This window comes from Gadus morhua, chromosome 11, assembly GCF_902167405.1.
Source record: "Gadus morhua chromosome 11, gadMor3.0, whole genome shotgun sequence".
NCBI classification, from domain to species: Eukaryota; Metazoa; Chordata; class Actinopteri; order Gadiformes; family Gadidae; genus Gadus; species Gadus morhua.
The window spans coordinates 27101215-27120548 of record NC_044058.1 but is presented as its reverse complement, the minus strand read 5'-3'; the positions used below and the strand labels follow the sequence as shown (position 1 = coordinate 27120548).

Here is a 19334-nt window from a genome sequence, read left to right as displayed (position 1 = left end):
CATCTATTCTCAAGCAACACATTTACTGCTGCCCTCCTGACGCCAGATGCTCTGTGGACGAGTAATGGGAGCAGGGTATTCCAGCAAAGCGTTCCCTGTTTGCTGTTCCTCCATTGCTCCTCATGAAAACACATGTTTAAGATATAGAGCCTTTCTGACAACCGCCAGGACACTCCGTCAGAGCAGAGAGAGAGGTTGTGTGTGTGTTAAGCTACGCAATTACAAAAGACAGAGCTAAGGCTACGGCACTACGGTGGATTAGCGTACAAGTGGCAGGCAGGTGGTGCGTTTGGTGGTGATGTTGGTGGTGGGGTTGGTGGTGGTGGTGGTGGAGGAGGGGGTCCGTATGGGCAGTGAGGCCGGGTTCTCTTCAGAATGATAGGAATGTTTTCTGTCAGGTGACAGTTCGGTGGTGAAGCAGAGGGCCCAAGGGCTTGGTAGAAGAGAGAGAGAGAGAGAGAGGGGGAGATAGAAAAACAGAGCGAGTGAGCTACCGATATGCAGAGATAGAGAGAGGGAGAGAGAAGAGATACAGAGGGAGAGAGATGGAGAGAGAGAGGGGAGATACAGATACAGAGAGGGAGAGAGACGGAGAGCGAGGGGAGATACAGAGAGGGAGAGAGAGAGAGAGAGAGAGAGAGAGAGAGAGAGAGAGAGAGAGAGAGAGAGAGAGAGAGAGAGAGAGAGAGAGAGAGAGAGAGAGAGAGAGAGAGAGAGAGAGAGAGAGAGAGAGAGAGGAGATACTGAGAGGGAGAGAGAGAGAGAGAGAGAGAGAGAGAGAGAGAGAGAGAGAGAGAGAGAGAGAGAGAGAGAGAGAGAGAGAGAGAGAGAGAGAGAGAGAGAGAGAGAGAGAGAGAGAGAGAGAGAGAGAGAGAGAGAGAGAGAGAGGAGATACTGAGAGAGAGAGAGAGCGAAACAGAGAGAGAGAGAGAGAGTAGGACAGAGACACAATACTTCAAAGGTGTACTTATGAGTGGAGATCAAGGAGGTCTGTCTTGTCTATTTCTTCCCTGTTTGTCATCGTGGGCTCCTGTTCCGTTCCCTCTAATGGAGGCGGACACAATGGAGCCAGAAGGAGAGCCAGGCTCCGGGAAGAAACACAGCACACACCGCAAACCCATGTTCAACTGCCCGGACGCACAAAGTGAAACCTACAGGATCAGAGACCCATTTGCAAGGTTTTCATCGTCAACGTCACACACTCTGCAAGGAACCACCTGCCCCTACACTGAATGCGGGTACTTTTTAACAGCCGGGGCCACATTGATGACCCATCGGTGTAGGTTTACGACTGCAGATTAGCGGTTCCGGCAAAAACAAGGAACAACAATCTAGTTTCCTTGACGACAAGAAACCAATAGCACCAGCGCAGGGATCTGAAGTACATTTCCAACTCTTCCCGGTGTCTCCGGAAGGGAGATAAGGTGGAATTAGGTGCACCCGAAAGTGGTTTTGTTGCGTGATCACATCAAGATAGAGCCATGCATGTACACTCACAGGTGGTGAGCAGCAGATTAATGGATTCCGGCTTATGGTTTCATCAGGAGGGCGAAGGCATGTGGCAGGGGGAGATAAGGATGACAATTTTGAGTTAAAACACCCGACTGTACTGCAGGGATTTGTTTGTGAACAAGAGATCCTGTCACTGATGTTGTCAGGATGTTGCCCTGCGTGGTGGGCTTGCCGTTGTACCGGGCTGTCATCTTCACTCCACATTATCGGGGGATAAATACAGACGTATTCCGGCCCAACGGGAGACGCACTAGACATGGCTGGGTTGGGTCAAACCCGAAGGATGATGGCAAGAGTGCATGCGTATTTTGAAAGTGTAAATACACGCGTGTATATGTGGTTAGTGTCTGGTTACCAGCAAGGCTGAACATGAGCAGTAAAAGCAGTGCTGAAATCGTATTGTTCTTGCACTCAGCTCATTCCTCGATAAAACAACGCTACTCGGCCCACCTTTTAGTTATTTATTCCCCCCAAAAACCCTTTAAACCTTCACTTCAGTAGACTATAAAATGTATGGATAGTAAATATGCTTCCATTTATTAGGAGCACTGCGCCTTTCAGCATTTAAAGTTGCTTTACTCCTCCAAAAAAACCTCAGCAAACAGCCCAGTAAAGCGGTAGTCTTCTCCCGACCTTTACATAATATTCAGTGAGCATTAAGGCCGCACCCCAGCAGTGGGACTGGGGACCAGTGGTTCCAGTGGTGGGCCGGGCTGATATCATTGAGGAGTTCCAGGCCTATTAGCGCGAGCGCGGGAAAAACGGCGTTCGTATCACAACCCTGGACGAGATCTCCACGCGTGGGACTCGAGGGGGACGGAGGAATAGCTGAAGGATGCAGTTTAAAAATACCAGATTGTTTTCTCCAGGGCGGGGATGAGTCATTACCCGGGCGGCGGCGCAGGACCACTTGTCAGCAGCGTCTTCCCACGGCACAGTGACACGCAAACTGCGTCGGCACCCCCCCCCGCAGAGGCCTCGTCACTGCGGGTTGCTGACACACACACACACACACATACGCGCACACATAAGCAAGCACGCACGCACGCACACACACATTCATGAAACACAAACATTAATTTGTGTGTGTGTCGGTGAACGTGCACAGACACATATTCGGATACACACACACACACATATACACATTCATCGGTGTGTGTGGGTGAACGTGCGCACAAACACATTCGGATACACACACACACACACACACACACACACACACACACACACATACCCACATGTCGGTGAACCAGCGCACACACACGTTCTGACACACACACACACACAAACATTCACACATACGTTCGTGTGTGTGCGTGTGTCTTTGTGTGTCAGCATGTGTGTGTGCGCACGTTCACCGGCCCAGGAACTCAAACCTGCACAAACGTACACACAGACACTGCGTTTTCCGCTGCTCAGAAAACCAAGAGGTGCAACGTGGAACCGAGTGGTGTTGTTTTGATTGTGATGGGATCCGATCCCACGTGGTTAGTGACGGGGTGACACTGCGTATTCCCCGGTCTCCCCCCCCCCCCCCCCCTCCTCCCCCATCCAGCGCTCACCCGACGCGGGCGCCACTTTGACGCCTCGCCGCCATTGGATCTCCACTCTCCGTCCTTATCTGATGCTGCTCCACCTGTAGCATAACCCCCCTCCTCTGGTGCCTCCGCCTCCTCTACCTATCTCCTCCAGACGGGCCCCGGGGGGGGAGGGAGGGAGGTGGGGGAGGAGGGGAGGGGGAGGGGGGGAGGAGGAGAGGCTGGAGGGCATGTAGTGGACGGCGAGAGGCTCCATCTTGCTCACGGCCCCCTCGCCTGGGAGATTAAGTGTGCCGCCCCCCCCCCAGCATGCCCCGAGCAGGGGGGGAGGCGATGGGATAACACATGACCTTCAGCGGTGAAAAGGTGAGCAGCCTGCCCTTATCAGGGGGAGAAGGCATTACCAGGGAGGAGGAGGTGGAGGAGGAGGTGGGGGAGGTGGAGGAGATGGAGGAGGTGCAGGAGGAGGAGGGGGAGGTGCAGGAGGAGGTGGAGGAGATGCAGGAGGAGGTGGAGGAGATGAAGGAGGAGGTGAAGGAGAAGAAGGAGGAGGAGGGGGAGGTGCAGGAGGAGGAGGGGGAGGTGCAGGAGGAGGTGGAGGAGATGCAGGAGGAGGTGGAGGAGATGAAGGAGGAGGTGAAGGAGAAGCAGGAGGAGGAGGGGGAGGTGCAGGAGGAGGAGGGGGAGGTGCAGTAGGAGGTGGAGGAGATGCAGGAGGAGGTGGAGGAGGAAGAGGTGCAGGAGGAACAGGAGATGGGGGAGGAGGAGGTGATGTAGACAGACCGCTGAGAGGAGGAATTAGTCAGCTAATGCTCGGCTAATGCACCGCGCCCCCCAACCCCTCAGGCCCAAGGCGCACCTCCCTGTCTCCTTCCCCTCCTCGTCCCTTTTCTTATCTCCACTCCACGGTAAAAAAGAGAAATCCATTCTCCTGCATCAGGGCTCTTTGTGTGTGTGGAGTGCGCTGCTTCTGAGCCAGGTGTTAAATAATGCACAAGGCTTTCTCCTTGCACTCTTCCAAACGCACGCGAGGAGAAGAATCTTATTAAACCAACCAGACACCAGCGGCTTTCCTTTTTGACTAGCGGTTGTTTGAAGGTTTGGGGCAAGGACTATAGCACTGGTCAGGCTTCCCCTACCGCCACTCCATGGTGTCGCCAGAATGTGTGATCTTAGCCTCAGTCTTAAACTCAGTGCAGGGGGATATTCAACAGTAGGCATTGTTACTCCCATGCCCTAGAGGGCGCTCTACGGCACCTGCTAAGTGTAACCTGTAACGTCGTTCTGGTTCTGGCCAATCAGAGTTAAAACGGATACCGACGACACGACATGCGTTCTTGTGTCACTCCGTACCTAACAAGCAACGGAGTGACGACTTATCCTTACATTATATAACAAACAATAGTTTTGATGTTTGGTATTCCCTGAGGGCGCGGTCCACAAGGCCGGTTGCAGCTGGACAGTTCTGCGTCTCCTCAGCTCCGAAAGGCTACAAAGGAACCCACAGAGCGTCCGGGCGCTGTGTGTCGCTGAGTTGCTGGCGTCCAGAGCCTCCACAGCCTCGTGCGCATGTTTAGTGTCGCTGACTGGAGATCCACGACTGGCAGCACGCTCCCTCCCCAGCTTACGACGGGGCCTCGACGCTCGGCTTGTAATTGCTGGCTTACAGCGTTGACATCCTGAATAGATGAGAAAGAGGGGCAGATGGCTGAAGACCTCCTCCTCCCCCTCGCCCGCTCTCCTCCCCCTCTCCTTCAAAGCGTGGGCTGATTGAATCTGCGCCGTGATCTTGAGGCTCTGTCGGGCCGGCATTCTGCTGTTCTGGCGGGGTCTCGACCCCTCGGCCACGGTTCTGATCAGACGACCGCCCTTGTTGGCTCGGTTCCTGCTCCGGACGATCGGACGTTTTCATCTTTCGCCGCAGTAGCCCGCGGTACGCGCGGAGACGTGCGAGGGAAGGGGATACAGGGGAGGCAGGGGTCATCGCAAATACTATTAGAGGAGGAAGGGAATAGAATCAGTGATGACATGGGAGTATGTTTGTACGTTTAAGTTTGTATTCATGATTCTTGATTCATGATACATTGTATTTGTGCACCACCTTTCATTGTAAGGGAGGTACACAGGAGAAAGGAACGGGCTATACAAATAAAATAATAGTAATGTAAGTTTATAGGTTTATAGTTAATGTTAATTATAATTATAACACATTGTATTGGTGTACCACCTTTCATTGTAAGGCACAATCACAAAGTGCGTTTACAGACCAATGAAAACAAAGAAATAAGTGAATGGATGGGAGAATTAAAAGCGCCTTAATGGATGCGTCCGATAGGGATAACGCTGCGTTTCCGCTTCCTAACCTCGTTAGCACATTTCCATAGACGTTTTATTTTTGTTTTCGACAAACTAAGAATTTTACATCCAAATGTAATCTGGTGATTTCCACAGCAGCGGGCTGAATATTTCAGCCAATATTATCATATCATCTCCATCCATACGTATTTCTGCCCCCCGTGTGCGGCCTGCAATGGGCCGACGCAGGGAAACACACAGTGGAGCCTGACACATTGGCATCCATCAATCAAGCGTTGATGGATCAGCCTCACATGCCCCTGGCCGCATTCGCTCATTTGAAGAGGTGTGATGACAAATGATCTGCGTGACGGTTTAGGTTTCCTCCAGAGTTTATGTTTCCAATCTATCATCATTTCTACCACAGTGTGTGTCACTTTTCTCCCCTTTTCTTAAACCAGTATGCACCAGAATATGTTTCAGTTCAGTTGCTCACCTTCTGATGGGAATGTGCGTGCTATGGCCCTCAGCGCCTCTAAATATAAAGGTGTTTCATTTTTTGGGTCGGGAAAGAGACATGATGCATCTTTGAGCTGTAAATATATATATATATATATATATATATATATATATATATATATATATATATATATATATATATTTGTTGATATATATCATCGGAGCATGGGTCCTACGGTAGGTGGAAAATTGAGGACAGGGAATGAATCAGATATATACGGAGGCGGAGGAAGATATGAGATTTTTCTATCTCTATAATGTCAAACAACCTCCCACACGCACACTTCGGAAACAATATGGCAGCCTCCACAAATATTTCCTAGCTCTCCATTCAGTGGACGCTGAAGTGTACATGCTGCTTTGTTCGGAATGCACTTTTCTTTCTCGGGAAAGAAAGCATGCGAAAGTTCCAAAGTCCAGAACATTCACAGAGCAAAGTAGACCTGTTGTACGTCCTAATGCATTCACCAGCAGGGTCTGTCTGGGACGGATAAAAGGAAGGCAGTGGTTGGTCTCTTATAGGTCAACGTTCCTCCAGGGCCCAGTTCACATTCAGACGACATGGATGTGATCTGATCTGCAGACCTGCTCGGAGGTAGTAAGAGGTGGAGGTGTTCTGATCTGCTAGAGCTGCTCAGAGCTACGTAGTTACTCAGAGTGGTGGATCTGATCTGCAGAGCTGCTCAGAGCTAGTTAACAACTCAATGTGCTAGATAATCCACCACAGATTAGGGCATCCTGTTATAAATGTATGTGTGTGTGTGTGTGTGTGTGTGTTTGTTTCTGTGCATGTCGTTGCGTGTTTGCTTTGTGTGTGTGTGTGTGTCTTAATGCATGTGCGTTATGTGCTGTGTGTGTGTGCTTTCTGGGTAGTGTGTCATGTGTGTCCGATAACATAGAAGCAGTGCCACCGTATGCCCTCCGAGATTTAAATAAATCAAGAGCCGCTCTCTGTCCTTGTGTGCAGTGCTTAACTAATGTCTCTCACTTTCTCCCTTCCCACTAAATGTTGCCAGTGGAGATGTCTCCGGCCTTTGGGGATCCTCCTCAGCTCTCCGTTTCTCCTACCTAGTCCCAGAAGGCGTTCTCATGCACATCCTCGCCTCGTATTGAGGACACATCTGTGACTTCTACTGTGACTGCTTTCCCTTTTCAATATCAACTTTATTGTGCCTCAAGTAAGGGGGTCGGACCATTCTGAGCAGTTGCTCGTTGGTTAGCCACGGTGTGTTCGCGTTTGATTAGAAAATAACTTAAGATCTGTCATTCTTAGTGTTGGCAGTTTGCTTATATTGATTTTCTGTTGAACCAACGATGGAAATGTTCTATTCACAGCTGACTTCTCATATTATAAAGGCGTGAATTTATGTATCACGCTAATGCCTCTATTCATAAATGAGTCTCATGGCGGACGTTGTCAGCGTGAGCTCAAGGAACAATCTATTCAACGCCCTTAACTTCCCACCCCCCCTTCTCCCCCCGGCCTCCTCCTCTCGATGACTATGTGCGATGTACAAACAGTGTCGGCTGAGCTCACGAGGTACAGAGGGGTGACTTGTAATCGGAAGGTTGATAGTTCGATCCCCGGCTTCTCTCTTAGCTGAGTGTCAAGGTGTCCCTGAGCAAGACACCTGCACTTAACTGCTCCTGGTGAGTTGGCTGTGGCTTTGCATGGTTGACTCCGGCGTCGGTGTGTGAGTGGGTGTGTCGATCGTTGTGAGAGTTTGGATAAAAGCGTCTAAAAGCCAAAAATGGAATTTGTACTACACACAGACCAGCGCACACTCACCCTGCATGAGGACCACTTCCTGTGTGATGTACGCCCCACTCACCGGCCCCCATTCATCTCAAGGCTACCGAGACGTCGCCCATTACCCACTCAGACCCCTAGCCCTCGGTGGTGGCCCATTCAGGTCGTTGAACCGCCCAGCTCTGTGTCTGGGGACGACACGGCGGTCCAGCGCTGACCCACTGTTCCCCGGGATCAGACACGCCCGGCCCCATCTGTCCAGAACGCGCCGCCGCCGCGGTCTGGCCGCCGCCGCGGTCTGGCCGCCGCCGCGGTCTGGCCGCGTCGGCTGCCCAGCGAGCGGCTTGTGAACATGTCTCCGTGCTCAGCACCTCAGGCTGAGCGGTGTCATGCTGTCGGCCTGTCACATACAGATCACATAATGGGACGGGGACGCTTGTGCTTTTAAGTCTCTGACACGTGTGACGGCGGACACGTATGTCACATGCTCCCGTGTCAGCCATCCACTCGGCTTTCATGCATTGTTGATGGAAGGGCGCGCTATGAAAAGAGTCCCGTGCTCCCCCACTCGATCACCTACACCGCGAGGAGGGAGCAGCTGCCATCCAGTGCTTGAATCTTTCAAACATATGGAAGGATGTGTGTGTGTGTGTGTGTGTGTGTGTGTGTGTGTGTGTGTGTGTGTGTGTGTGTGTGTGTGTGTGTGTGTGTGTGTGTGTGTGTGTGTGTGTGTGTGTGTCTATGTAAATGAATGAGTGCATATGGGTGTGCGTGGGCCCATGCTTTTATGTATGAGCAGGTGCAAGCTGGAGACCAGCCAGAGCTCACATATGGCCACACTCCGTTCAGTATAAGTATGGCCGCCTTTTATTTCAACACAGGTTTTGTTTACCTTTGGGTAAACAAAAACCGGGGGGCGAAAGCTGAGCCCTGTTGACGGGTGAGGCAGTTGTTTTCTAAGGGCTGTGGGGTAAGCCGGCTTGCGGAGACTTCCTGGGGTCCTAACAGGAAGGAGACGACGGGAGATGACACATGGGAACGCAGTCTGCAGCGTCAGCAGACACACCTACCACTGTGTGGAGTTGCATGACACATGAGGGCCATGGAAGTGCCATCGATAATAATTTGTCTCCTATTTGTGAGCCTGTTTTCATTGGCTCCCTGTCTTTTTCCTGCCCTTTCTCGCCTTGTTATGTATGGATCCATCGTATCCACACACTTGATTATTTTCCGTAAAAGTAATCTTCAGTTCTCTGTTCAACAGTGTACATTCACATCTCTTGTTGTTCATGCCTGCAGCACCAGGATTTCTGCTGTGAGACAACGGCAAGTGCTTTTAAATACTCAGCTAGCACTTTTTTTTTTTTTTAAGAAACACTGTTTCTCCCAAACAGGGTAAATAGATTACTTAAGAGAATTACTTTAGCCAAGCCCAGTCAAAGATTAAGTGCTTGTTTGATGCATTTTCAATTTGATTGTTACATGCGGAAATAGCACTGCGAGCTTGTCTGAGCAGAACAAGAGCTGACCCTAGCATGGACGTTTGGCCGAACACAGGCCTGCTGCCATAATGAAGCTGTCAGTTGAGTGGATAATGTTGGCGTCGCTTTCTTCGCCCCCTCATACGAGCTCCACTCTGTCGACTTTTCTATAGGAGCCTCTCGGTGGCTATAGGAAAGTAACTTTACAACAGAAGCCTGTGACCACTTTTGCCAAGTGTGCCTCTACTTAGACCAACTGGAGCGATGCTAGTTGAGCCTCCTATGCCATGGGACTGCCTGTACCCTCCCCAGTATTAGTCGATCTTTCTCTGAAACCCTTCAATAACTCTGTACGCCCCCTTTAGCAGACTTTTCATAACACAGCCATGTGTTATGAACAGCAGATGCTGTCTCCAGGCAGTTTCTGTCCGCTGTTTCTCATGCAAATGATTACACCAGTCAACCATTAGACCTAATGTTGTTTGGTAGCACCCCAAAGGCCTTGCTGGTAACATCACAATTGATATCTGGGTAACAGTCCTCTCTCTCTCCCTTTCTCAATACTGGGATTTAGACGCAAGTATAGGCACGGTACACAGTCGTATTTCAGCCTTTATTGGAAATCAGATGTTGTAATCAAGGGGTCCAATTCAGTTAAGTCAGAGAGAGTTCTTTCACTCCATCCTGCTCGTTATTAAGTTTCTATAATGTGGCGCGGTGAGTAGAAAAAAGCGATGCACTTTTGGTTTTCGTACAGTTTGAAAACTCCATTGAAACCTTGCTATGACAAACTTTCTACACAATGACATTCAGCATACAGTGCAGAACGGGGGACGGATCACCGTGCTGCTAGCTCATACTGAACTACTGTGATCTTTTTGCTAAAGAACAAGGCAATACCCGGGCACGTGGAACATTTGACAGCGCACCTATTGTCTCTTCGGTTTGTTTGTAGACAAGATCAAGCCCGGCACCGCCGTCGGAGAGTAAACAAGGCACGGGCTGGCAGCGCTGTCGTTTGCTAGAACTCAAAGTAGGGCACTCGCTGACTTCGCCATTCCTCTGTGGAATAAAGAGTACATTTAGGCGCCCTCACATGTGCACTCTCTCTGTCTAAGCTGATGCCTGCGTTTTATATTTCATTGCACGTTGCTTGCATTATGCATTCTACACGGCTCCGTCGCGCAACTCGCTCTTTTCTGTGGTCCGGAGAGGCGATATCCGGTAGCTGGAGCTGGTCCACTTTTGGAAGCCTCATGGGGAGACTGGACCTCCCGCGGACCACCGTGGAGCATAAGATAACACTGAGGCGGATCCGCACCAACGCAGTAACATGAGTGGGAAATACATCTTTTTGGCTTTCATGGTGCAGAGTCTTCACCCTGGAACGGATCCAGACAGTCGCCATTTTCATTCGGCACGTTGGGCGGTCGTCGTTGAGGCTTCATTTAAACTAAACTCCATTTGGTCGGCGTTACGGTGAAGAGGCCCTGATAGTCGTCCTCCCATTAAGGTGATAGATGTGGTTAAGGGCCCTCTGTGGAATGCAATCCCACACCTGCTCCACTAATGAATTTATTGCATTATTGATCCGGGAGGGATGGCGTCGTTGGCGATGATGATGCACTGGTGTTTGCATCTGCCTCCAGGCCCGGCCCTCGCCTTGTAGGGCCTGAGTGGGAGCGGTAGGGAGGGACTCAGACACTACTATTCAGTACTGACTCGTGTTCGACTTTCATTTACATTCAGGGCATTTAGCAGACGCCTTTATCCTAAGAGACTTTCAATTAGTACATTTTTTTGTCAGAAGAAGGAGAAACAATATATCACTGTCGGTATACTAAGGATGTTCATAGAACCAAGTGCCAAGCACTAACGATTGTCAGGTTAACCCATTCCTCGTGTACAACAAAGACAGCTAAGATAAGATGCTTTTGTCCGATGCTTTGGTCCGAAGCGATTTATAGTGAATCTAAATAATTCAGGAGCGGGTTTGTTTGGCCTCGAGTTCGAGGTAGACCTGGGTATCAAACCCAGAACTTTTGATCTGGGATTGTACCCCCCCCACACTGTCCATTCCACCCTCACACCTACTGGGGCCGGATCCACCGTTAAAAGCGGAGGGGCTCTGAGACCACGCAGCCCGAGCAAACACAGCTCAAGGGCACTCCAGCGGTATTGTAAGCACTGTTTTGATCCAATCTCCGCAGCCCTTGATTCGCGCCCATGCAGGAATTTCAGTTGATAAGCCTTTTAAGAAAACCCTGTCCTTATCGCAGATAATGGGACCCTTGCTCTTTATTGCCACCCGGCTGCTGCTTCCCATCGCCATTTGTCGGTCACCGGTCTGCGAGAAAATCGTTTCATAACGCCAAGAAGTGTCTTTACGCTGTTATGAGCTTTCCTTGGATCCTACAATCCAAGGAAACACTCGAGCAATCACTTTCTCTCACACATGCATGCACACATACACGTTTGCGCACAAACGCACACACACAGTGGTTTGGCTCTCTTTTCTCAGCTGCCCGGCGACCTCCAGTCGTGTCGTTTATTCATGAGCCATCTGCTCGTGATGGACGCTCTGTCGGATGTTTCCAACCGGACTCTCAGCCGTCTCCACCGCTCCTCTTGCGAGTGTACCCTCCCTCTGCATGCTGTGTGTGTGTGTTTGTGTGTGTGTGTCTGTGTGTTACGCACACATGCTAGCCCAGAGTCTGTTAGTACAGACGTACATCCATCATGTCCTGATAAACCCGCTTGATCTACTGCGGGCGTTTATTCCTGATCACAGTGAGTCGTTAATCAGTCCTCACTGCGCCGGGCTGTGTGCGGTGCAGGCACCTTGGCATTTAGCCGTCTCTGAGGCAGCGTGTGCGTGAGTGTGCACGGGTTCGCGTGTGTCTGAGTGTGGCCCCTGACATCCATTCGAGGAGGAGAGAGATGATGATGCAATGACCAAACAATCCCTGGGAGAAATCAATTGTCTTTTGCCAAGAATTAAGAGGAGAAGGTTTTAAATATCTGTTCCTACTCTTATTTCACACTTACACCAAATTGTACTATTGGCATTCTGCATGGAAAATGTCCTACCTTCATTATCACCATCAGGTACCCAACACATGGATACATGTTTATGTATGTATATATATATGTGTTGGGTACGATACGATCTATGTATGCTAGGATGACACACTCACAACCTCCCAGAGATCCAGAGAACTCGTGGATGAGCCATGCCCCACAGCATTATGATAAAGTTAGGTCTGAGATGGAGGAAGGAGAGAAGGAGGCCAGGTGGTCCCAGCAGAGCCCCGACAGACGTCTCCTACGCTCGGGGCCACTGGGATACGTCTGTCATGTTCGACATCCCTCCCCAATCCGAGTGGCCTTCAAAGTAAAGCTCCCGTGCTGGATCCGATTCCCCTTAGTTTTGCTGTCCTGACGTGCCATCCTCGTTCTCAGGGTTAACGCTGTGGACTCTGCCCGATCGACCCAGCCATGCCAAGCTCCGTGACCTAATACCCATCACCCGCCCCTCCCCCTCACCGACACACACACACACACCCCTGCAGACGTGCCTAAAGATTCCTATGCAGCTGGTGTCTGTGGTGTGGGGATCCGTAGCCCGTGCTGCTGGCTAATGTATGCGAGGATACCAAATGGAATGAAAGGGAAATTCAATTAGACGAGGGAGAGAGCCGTAGCACCAGAGAGAGGCTTAGTCTGCGCAGACTTCCCTATCTCCTTGAGCTGCCTTTGTGAAGACAAGTGTTTGACTAGTGAGGGAGAGAGAGAGAGAAAGGGAGAGAGTTAAGTACAGAGAGAGAGAGATACAAGCACAGAGAGTTAAGTAGAGAGAGAGCGAGATACAGACAGAGAGAGGGATACAGAAAGAGAAAGAGATACAAACAGAAAGATACAGACAGAGAGAGGGATACAGAAAGAGAAAGAGATACAAACAGAAAGATACAGACAGAGAGAGGGATACAGAAAGAGAAAGAGAGATACAAACAGAGAGATACAAACACAGAGAGTTAAGTAGAGAGTGATACAGTCACACAGACAGAGAGGGAGAGAAGGAGATAAAAGAGAAAGTATTAGAGAGAGAGATACAGACAGAGAGAGATTTAGAGAGAGATACAGTCCCACAGACCGAGAGCGCTCTCAGGGCTGATATGCTACGTTGTGAGGCAGCAGCCAAACAGGGCTCCCGGGCCCATGATCCGAGGGCTGAGTGCCGTTGTTGGGCGGTGTGGTAGCTTTCTGTAGAGAGAGAGGTGTCAGGCAGGCCTTGGTGGAACAAGGGGGGGCATGCTTTCACACAGCAGATACGGTGAGATTTAGAGGTTTGAGAGCAACGCCGGCAGAGCATGATAAGAGGAATGGCGCTTTTCTGTAACCTTGATGCCTTGTTTGGCGTATCAATCAGCGATATGAAGGTTGCGAGTCGATAACTCCGGCCGACAAACCTGCTGAGGACTACCGGACCTAATGCATTAATCCTTTTTATGCAGTAAAGGTTATTTGAAAATAAATTTGAAAAAGGGATCACGAAATGCACTACTATGTGTGTGTGCTTGTGCGTGCGCATGTGAGTGTGCATGCGCATGTGAGTGTGCGTGTGTGTTTGTACGTGTGCTTGCAGGTATGCGTGTGTGTTTGTGGGTGTTGATGCAGGGGTAAAGTCACCTCTGCTGATCAATAGTGTCGACTCAATTCTTGCATTAGCTGTGAAGTGTCTCTAATACGGAGGCCCGGGGGGACCATAGGTGCAGCCTGAACCCCAGAAGGACACCCTGTTCTTGGGGGAGGATTTCGGGGAGGTCAACAGATGGCCGGATCTCTCCACGGGTCAGAGGCAGTGTAGGAGTCGCAACGTGAGGAGGCAGTGGACTGGCGTTACATGGTACTATGTCTGGCACTGTCACCCAGCAGGCTGAGAACCAGCAGGTCTGTCGAGGAGACTAGACCTTGAAGGGCTGGGCTTTAATATCCCCTCCTAACGTAAAGCCAGTGTGTGAGGAGAGGTACGTGCACTGCGGTAGTGAGAGAGGTGATGGGAGTGAGATCGGAGAGTGATCGGAGTGAGGGAAATGACAGAGGGGAGTGATCATAAAGGGTACTGATTAAAGAGAGGGGAGATAGGGATGATCAGAGAAGGGAGTGAGAGAGGTAAGGGGAGTGATCAGAGACTGGAGCGGGAGTAATGAGAGACAAGGAAACAGAACTGGCAGCACGCAGGGTTTTAAACATTATTGTGATGTGTTGTTTGTTAAGACATCTCTCCAACAACCCTGAATCCTTCAATCGTCACTTTCAGATCCTTTCTTGTTTTCACACGCCAAACAACGCCCGGCATGTTTTGTCGGATTGGATTGTGCGGTAATTGTAGTGTTTGAATTCATCAAGACACAGACGGACTTCTGTGGTAAACAGCTGCACAGAACACACCACCAATATGGGATGCAGGGCGCCCAGAAATCTGCCTTCCTTTAAACACGCTTTCCTTTAGGATGCATTAGCATGTGATCCGATCTGATGAATAACATCACTGTGCACGCGTCAACATTTTTTATACATATTCATCATGTTTCTCTGGGCTCAGTGATGGACACTGGCATGTCCTATGGACGCTTTTCCATCCTAAAACCCAGCATTAATCTCCCAGCGTGCCATTAAAGCTTATCTCCCAACATCAGACCGTCAAACCACAGAAATGCCTGAAATCCATTAGTTATGTCTGGCTCATTAAAAGGTGTCTAATTCTCTATAAAAGCCTCCCACACACATTAAGTGGGCCTGCAGAGGATTCTTTTCTATTGCTCAGGAATTCGTGATCGTGTTAGACGCAGCGAGGAGACGTATCCCTAAGTGCAAATAACCACATACAGGTCACTCAAGTGTCTTTTACTGTTTGCTTCCAATTATGTAACATGCTGAATATTTCACTCGATACAAGAACATGTTCCACTGGAAAACGAGGACTATTATGGATGCTCTTTCAAGACTCGGTGAAATGGTGTCAACCGCGTTTCTGAAACTTGACCTTAAAACTGAGATTCTGTTCTTTAACACCGTTATAGTTATAATGTAAGCTGTTTCATATGTATTTTTGTCACCGAAAAAGTGTTGTCTGTGTTAAATAAAAAGATTCTAGTCTAGCAACTGTTACTCTGTGCATAGCAATGTGTCATGCTAACCCAGTTATCATTCTCTCTCTCCCTCTCTCTCTGTCCTCCAGGGAGCAGACTCCTGTTTCTGGTGCTGTGGCTGAACCTGGTGCATCCAGCTCACGGCTGTCCTGCCAAATGTGTCTGCTACAGCGAGCCCAAGCCCACCGTGGCCTGCCAACAGCAGGGACTGTTTTCCATCCCCACTGAGATCCCCGTGCGGAGCCAGCGGATATTCCTCCAGAGCAACAAGCTCACGGTGGTGAGATCCACCAGCTTCAGCTCCGTCCACAACCTCACGGTGCTGTGGATGTACTCCAACAACATCAGCCAGATCGAGGCCGGGGCCTTCTATGGTCTGGAGAAACTAGAGGAATTGGACATTGGCGACAACAGCAACCTCCGCACCATGAGTCCCACGGCCTTCCGGGGTTTGACCAAGCTGCACACACTGCACCTGCACAGGTGCGGTCTTTCGGAGCTGCCCGTCGGGGTGTTCCGAGGGATGTTCTCCCTGCAGTACCTGTACCTGCAGGACAATAACATTATCACGCTGCATGACGACGCCTTCCTGGACCTGGCCAACCTGACGTATCTCTACCTGCACAATAACAGGATCAAGATAGTGACGGACAACATGTTCCACGGCCTGATCAGCCTGGACCGACTGCTGCTGCACCAGAATCGGGTCGTCTACGTCCAGCCCAAGGCGTTCAGCGATCTGGGCAGGCTGAAGTCGCTGTTCCTTTTCTTTAACAACCTCACCATGTTATCAGGGGAGACCATGGACCCGTTGGTTTCCCTCCAGTATTTACGTCTGAACGGCAACCAGTGGATTTGTGACTGCAGGGCCCGGACCTTGTGGGACTGGTTCAAGCGGTTCAAAGGTTCCAGCTCTGAGCTGGAATGCAATGTGCCAACAGCTCTGGCAGGGATGGACCTCAAACGGCTGGAGAGTGATGAACTGGAAGGCTGTGTGGAAACCTCTCTCACCCAGACCACTCTGTTCAATGCCAAGACACGGCCCGGGAAATTCCCATCCACCGAAAACCCTTTGGGAGAAGCCATCCCCAGATGTTGTCTCGGAGATAACGACAAGTCATCCATCCTGTCTGGAGACGTCAAGAGTCGTCAGATCACCAACAACCCACTGAAGGAGAAGGAGAACATATCCAAGACCAAATTCAAGGAGATGGAACGTACGAAGAACGAGACCCGGAACAAGCAGAGCGACGGACCTCTGGGAACCTTGTCCAACGACCTGGACCAGTCTTTGGATAACATCAATCCTGAACTCATTGACAATCTAGAACCCTCCACAGCGCCGAACAAGAAGAAGAAGAAGTGTTCCAAAAAGCCCAAGTCAGACGCCCATTGTCTCAAAGGCCGTGGATCTACGATTCAAGCTCCGGCCTTTTTCTTCACTCCGTTGATCTGGATCTCTCTAGCCATGTCCTAGGACGTCTGAGCACTCTCTCAACACAGGGCAGAACTCACACAGATTGTTAACGCTCATGACAATGACACAGACGTTGTAGAGACTTCTACCACTGACTGGCAAGGAAGGGGTGAAATCGGCCCAAAAGAGGCAAAGACTAACAATAATAAAGAAATACATTTAACAAAATGGATGCCTTTTACAGACCACTTCAAATTTAATGTATATAATAACCGGTGCCCAAAATTGTTTGTTCTGTATGTACTTAACTGTACTGTGTCTAAGCTACACTTTTGAGATTATCCTTGTTTTGCCCTCTATAAGGCTTTTACAAACAAAGAAATAAACTGCTTGGACAGGATACTGGAAAACAACCATGAGGAAATGAAACCGAGGATTTCAGAGACCGAAAGCACACAAAGAATGTTTAGGTCCGTTCAGCCAAGAAGGATCTCCATTTGTCATTATTTATTCAAAAGTGATGCATTTGTTGGGTACAGTTATGTTTTTTATGTTTCTACGTAAACCAGTAAAAAATACAAATGTTTGATCTCCCCTATTTTTGTTCTACTTCCACACGAGAAAAGGGTCCATGGACGGCCTTGAACAAAGGAATGCTGTTGTGTTAAGGGAAATTGCAAAGGAATCATAGATATGCATTTTATTTTACTTGTGTACAAGTATGAATATATTATGAATAAAAGTTCTTCTTTTGTAACCCTCTTCTGATATTGTGAGTTATTTTAAACACAACTGTCTGTATGAGTCTGATGTGTGTAACCGAAAGTCAGACCTTGGGAAAACAAAGGTGTCATTGACAGACGTTGCACTTCATACTGTATGAGAGTGGCGATGTACAAAATATCTTGAAATAAGCATTGTAAATTAACTGTTAATTCAGTGACTAAAAGTGCCATATTTTGCCAAAACATGTTGGATTCTCTCATGAATGACCACGTCAGATCTCATCCCATCGCAGTGCAGGTGGAAGAAAGAGAAAACGATCAGTCTCTTCCCGGTTCCTCCACAGCAGATGGTGGAGCTCCGGGGCCGAATTATTGTTTTGGAGACTGTGGGAAGAGCCAGGGCCACTTGCTTTGGCAATCTGGCCGAAACTCGACTGGTCCACATTCAGTCTGTGCGGGCTTCCTTGGGGATTGGTCTCACTCTAGAGAGAGTGATTGCGCGGCCCGGCCAAAGCCACAAAATCACTTCATAGCGCCTATTAATCACCCACTCGACATATGGAGGGGAGAGAGAAAAGTCATCCACACAGACGGTTAACATATCTTACCAGCAGAATCTCACACCCACTTAACACTCACCAGCAAACACACTCTGACCTTTTCACCTTTTCTACCGAAGAGTGTTTGCTCTCAAATATAGCACATCATGAGTTCTTTGATCTAGAATGTTTACTAAGCTATTTTTAGTGAAAGTACCCCCGGGGCTTTGTAACAAGATCAAACAATTTGGAGAATATGAAATATAATGCAAGCCAAAGTCAACCAAATGACATTCGTTCATTTTGTAATTCTGTCACACCTCAGGATGTAACAAAACACTTGAAAGTTCAAAGGGAAAGTCGGATGAGATTAGATAAAATATATGCATTCCAAACCTTTCCAATCATTTTCAGTGGATTATTGAGTACTGCATTTTATGGAGAAGGAAAAGGACATACTTTCAACATTGTTGCCTCTATATTGGCAGAGGAATGGGCAGAAGGCTTGGCTTGCACCATTTAGAGAACTCCGTCGAGTGTTGAACAGGTGGAGCCAGAGCAGCAGCATGAGCCAAACCTCTACAACTCCTTGACTGAAAAACTCTGGCACACTGGATTCAACCGCAACACGTTTTAATGCAAAGTAGGGCATTCTCCCAGGCAGAATATCGTTACCCTCATAACAATATTCTCTCACAGAGTTTGTTTGAGGCAAAAGCACCCAAAAATAATTCACGTCAACAAAGCCTACAGACTGGAATAATGCAGAGGCCGGTAATCTGCTCCAAATGAAGTCCAGATCTTGTCAGCAGCCTTGGGTTTATCGCGCACAAAGTGAAAGGATTAGAAAGCGGGCTCGCCACAAATCCCCTGAGCTTTCCATTGTCGTCGATTAACCCTGGAAAGTGAGAGGATCTAAGAGGGACCCGGGAAGATATTGATCTGCTTGAGTCCCACCCAGTTGAGTGGGACTCAACTGGGTGGAAGGAGGGCCATCCCGCCCAATTGAACACACTGCCCTGGACATTGCCCGGCCCGCTTCCCTGGTTTCGGGGGAGGCCGCTCGGAGCTCAGAGGGCCCTGGTAGGGGCATTAAACCCTTCATGTCCAATATGTCATTACTTACCCATTTGGACAGCATGCTCTACTCACCTGATACATTATGGACCTATGAAGACGGAATGTTCTGCTCACCGTGTCCATTATCTCCCAATATGGCTGAACGTTTCCCTCACCTGGTCCATTATTTATGCATAATGACAGCATGTACCGTATTTTCCGCACTATAAGGCACACTTAAAAGCCTTTCATTTTCTCAAAAAACGACAATATATAATCCGGAGCACCTTATATATGGCGAGCACAAAAACACTTAGGCCCCGTCCACACGGAGCTGAAACGGGTGA

General features: G+C 49.3%; 1 protein-coding gene across 1 annotated transcript in view; it reads left to right on the top strand.

Annotated features, from left to right (window-relative positions):
• Positions 1 to 17421, top strand: part of rtn4r (reticulon 4 receptor) — a 46094-nt gene extending 28673 nt beyond the window's left edge. The window contains exon 2 of the mRNA XM_030371298.1: positions 15337 to 17421. Coding sequence (XP_030227158.1) covers positions 15337 to 16724 — 1388 coding nt within the window. The 3' untranslated portion in view covers positions 16725 to 17421. The remainder of the gene's footprint in view (positions 1 to 15336) is intronic.
• Positions 17422 to 19334: the final 1913 nt, after the last annotated feature.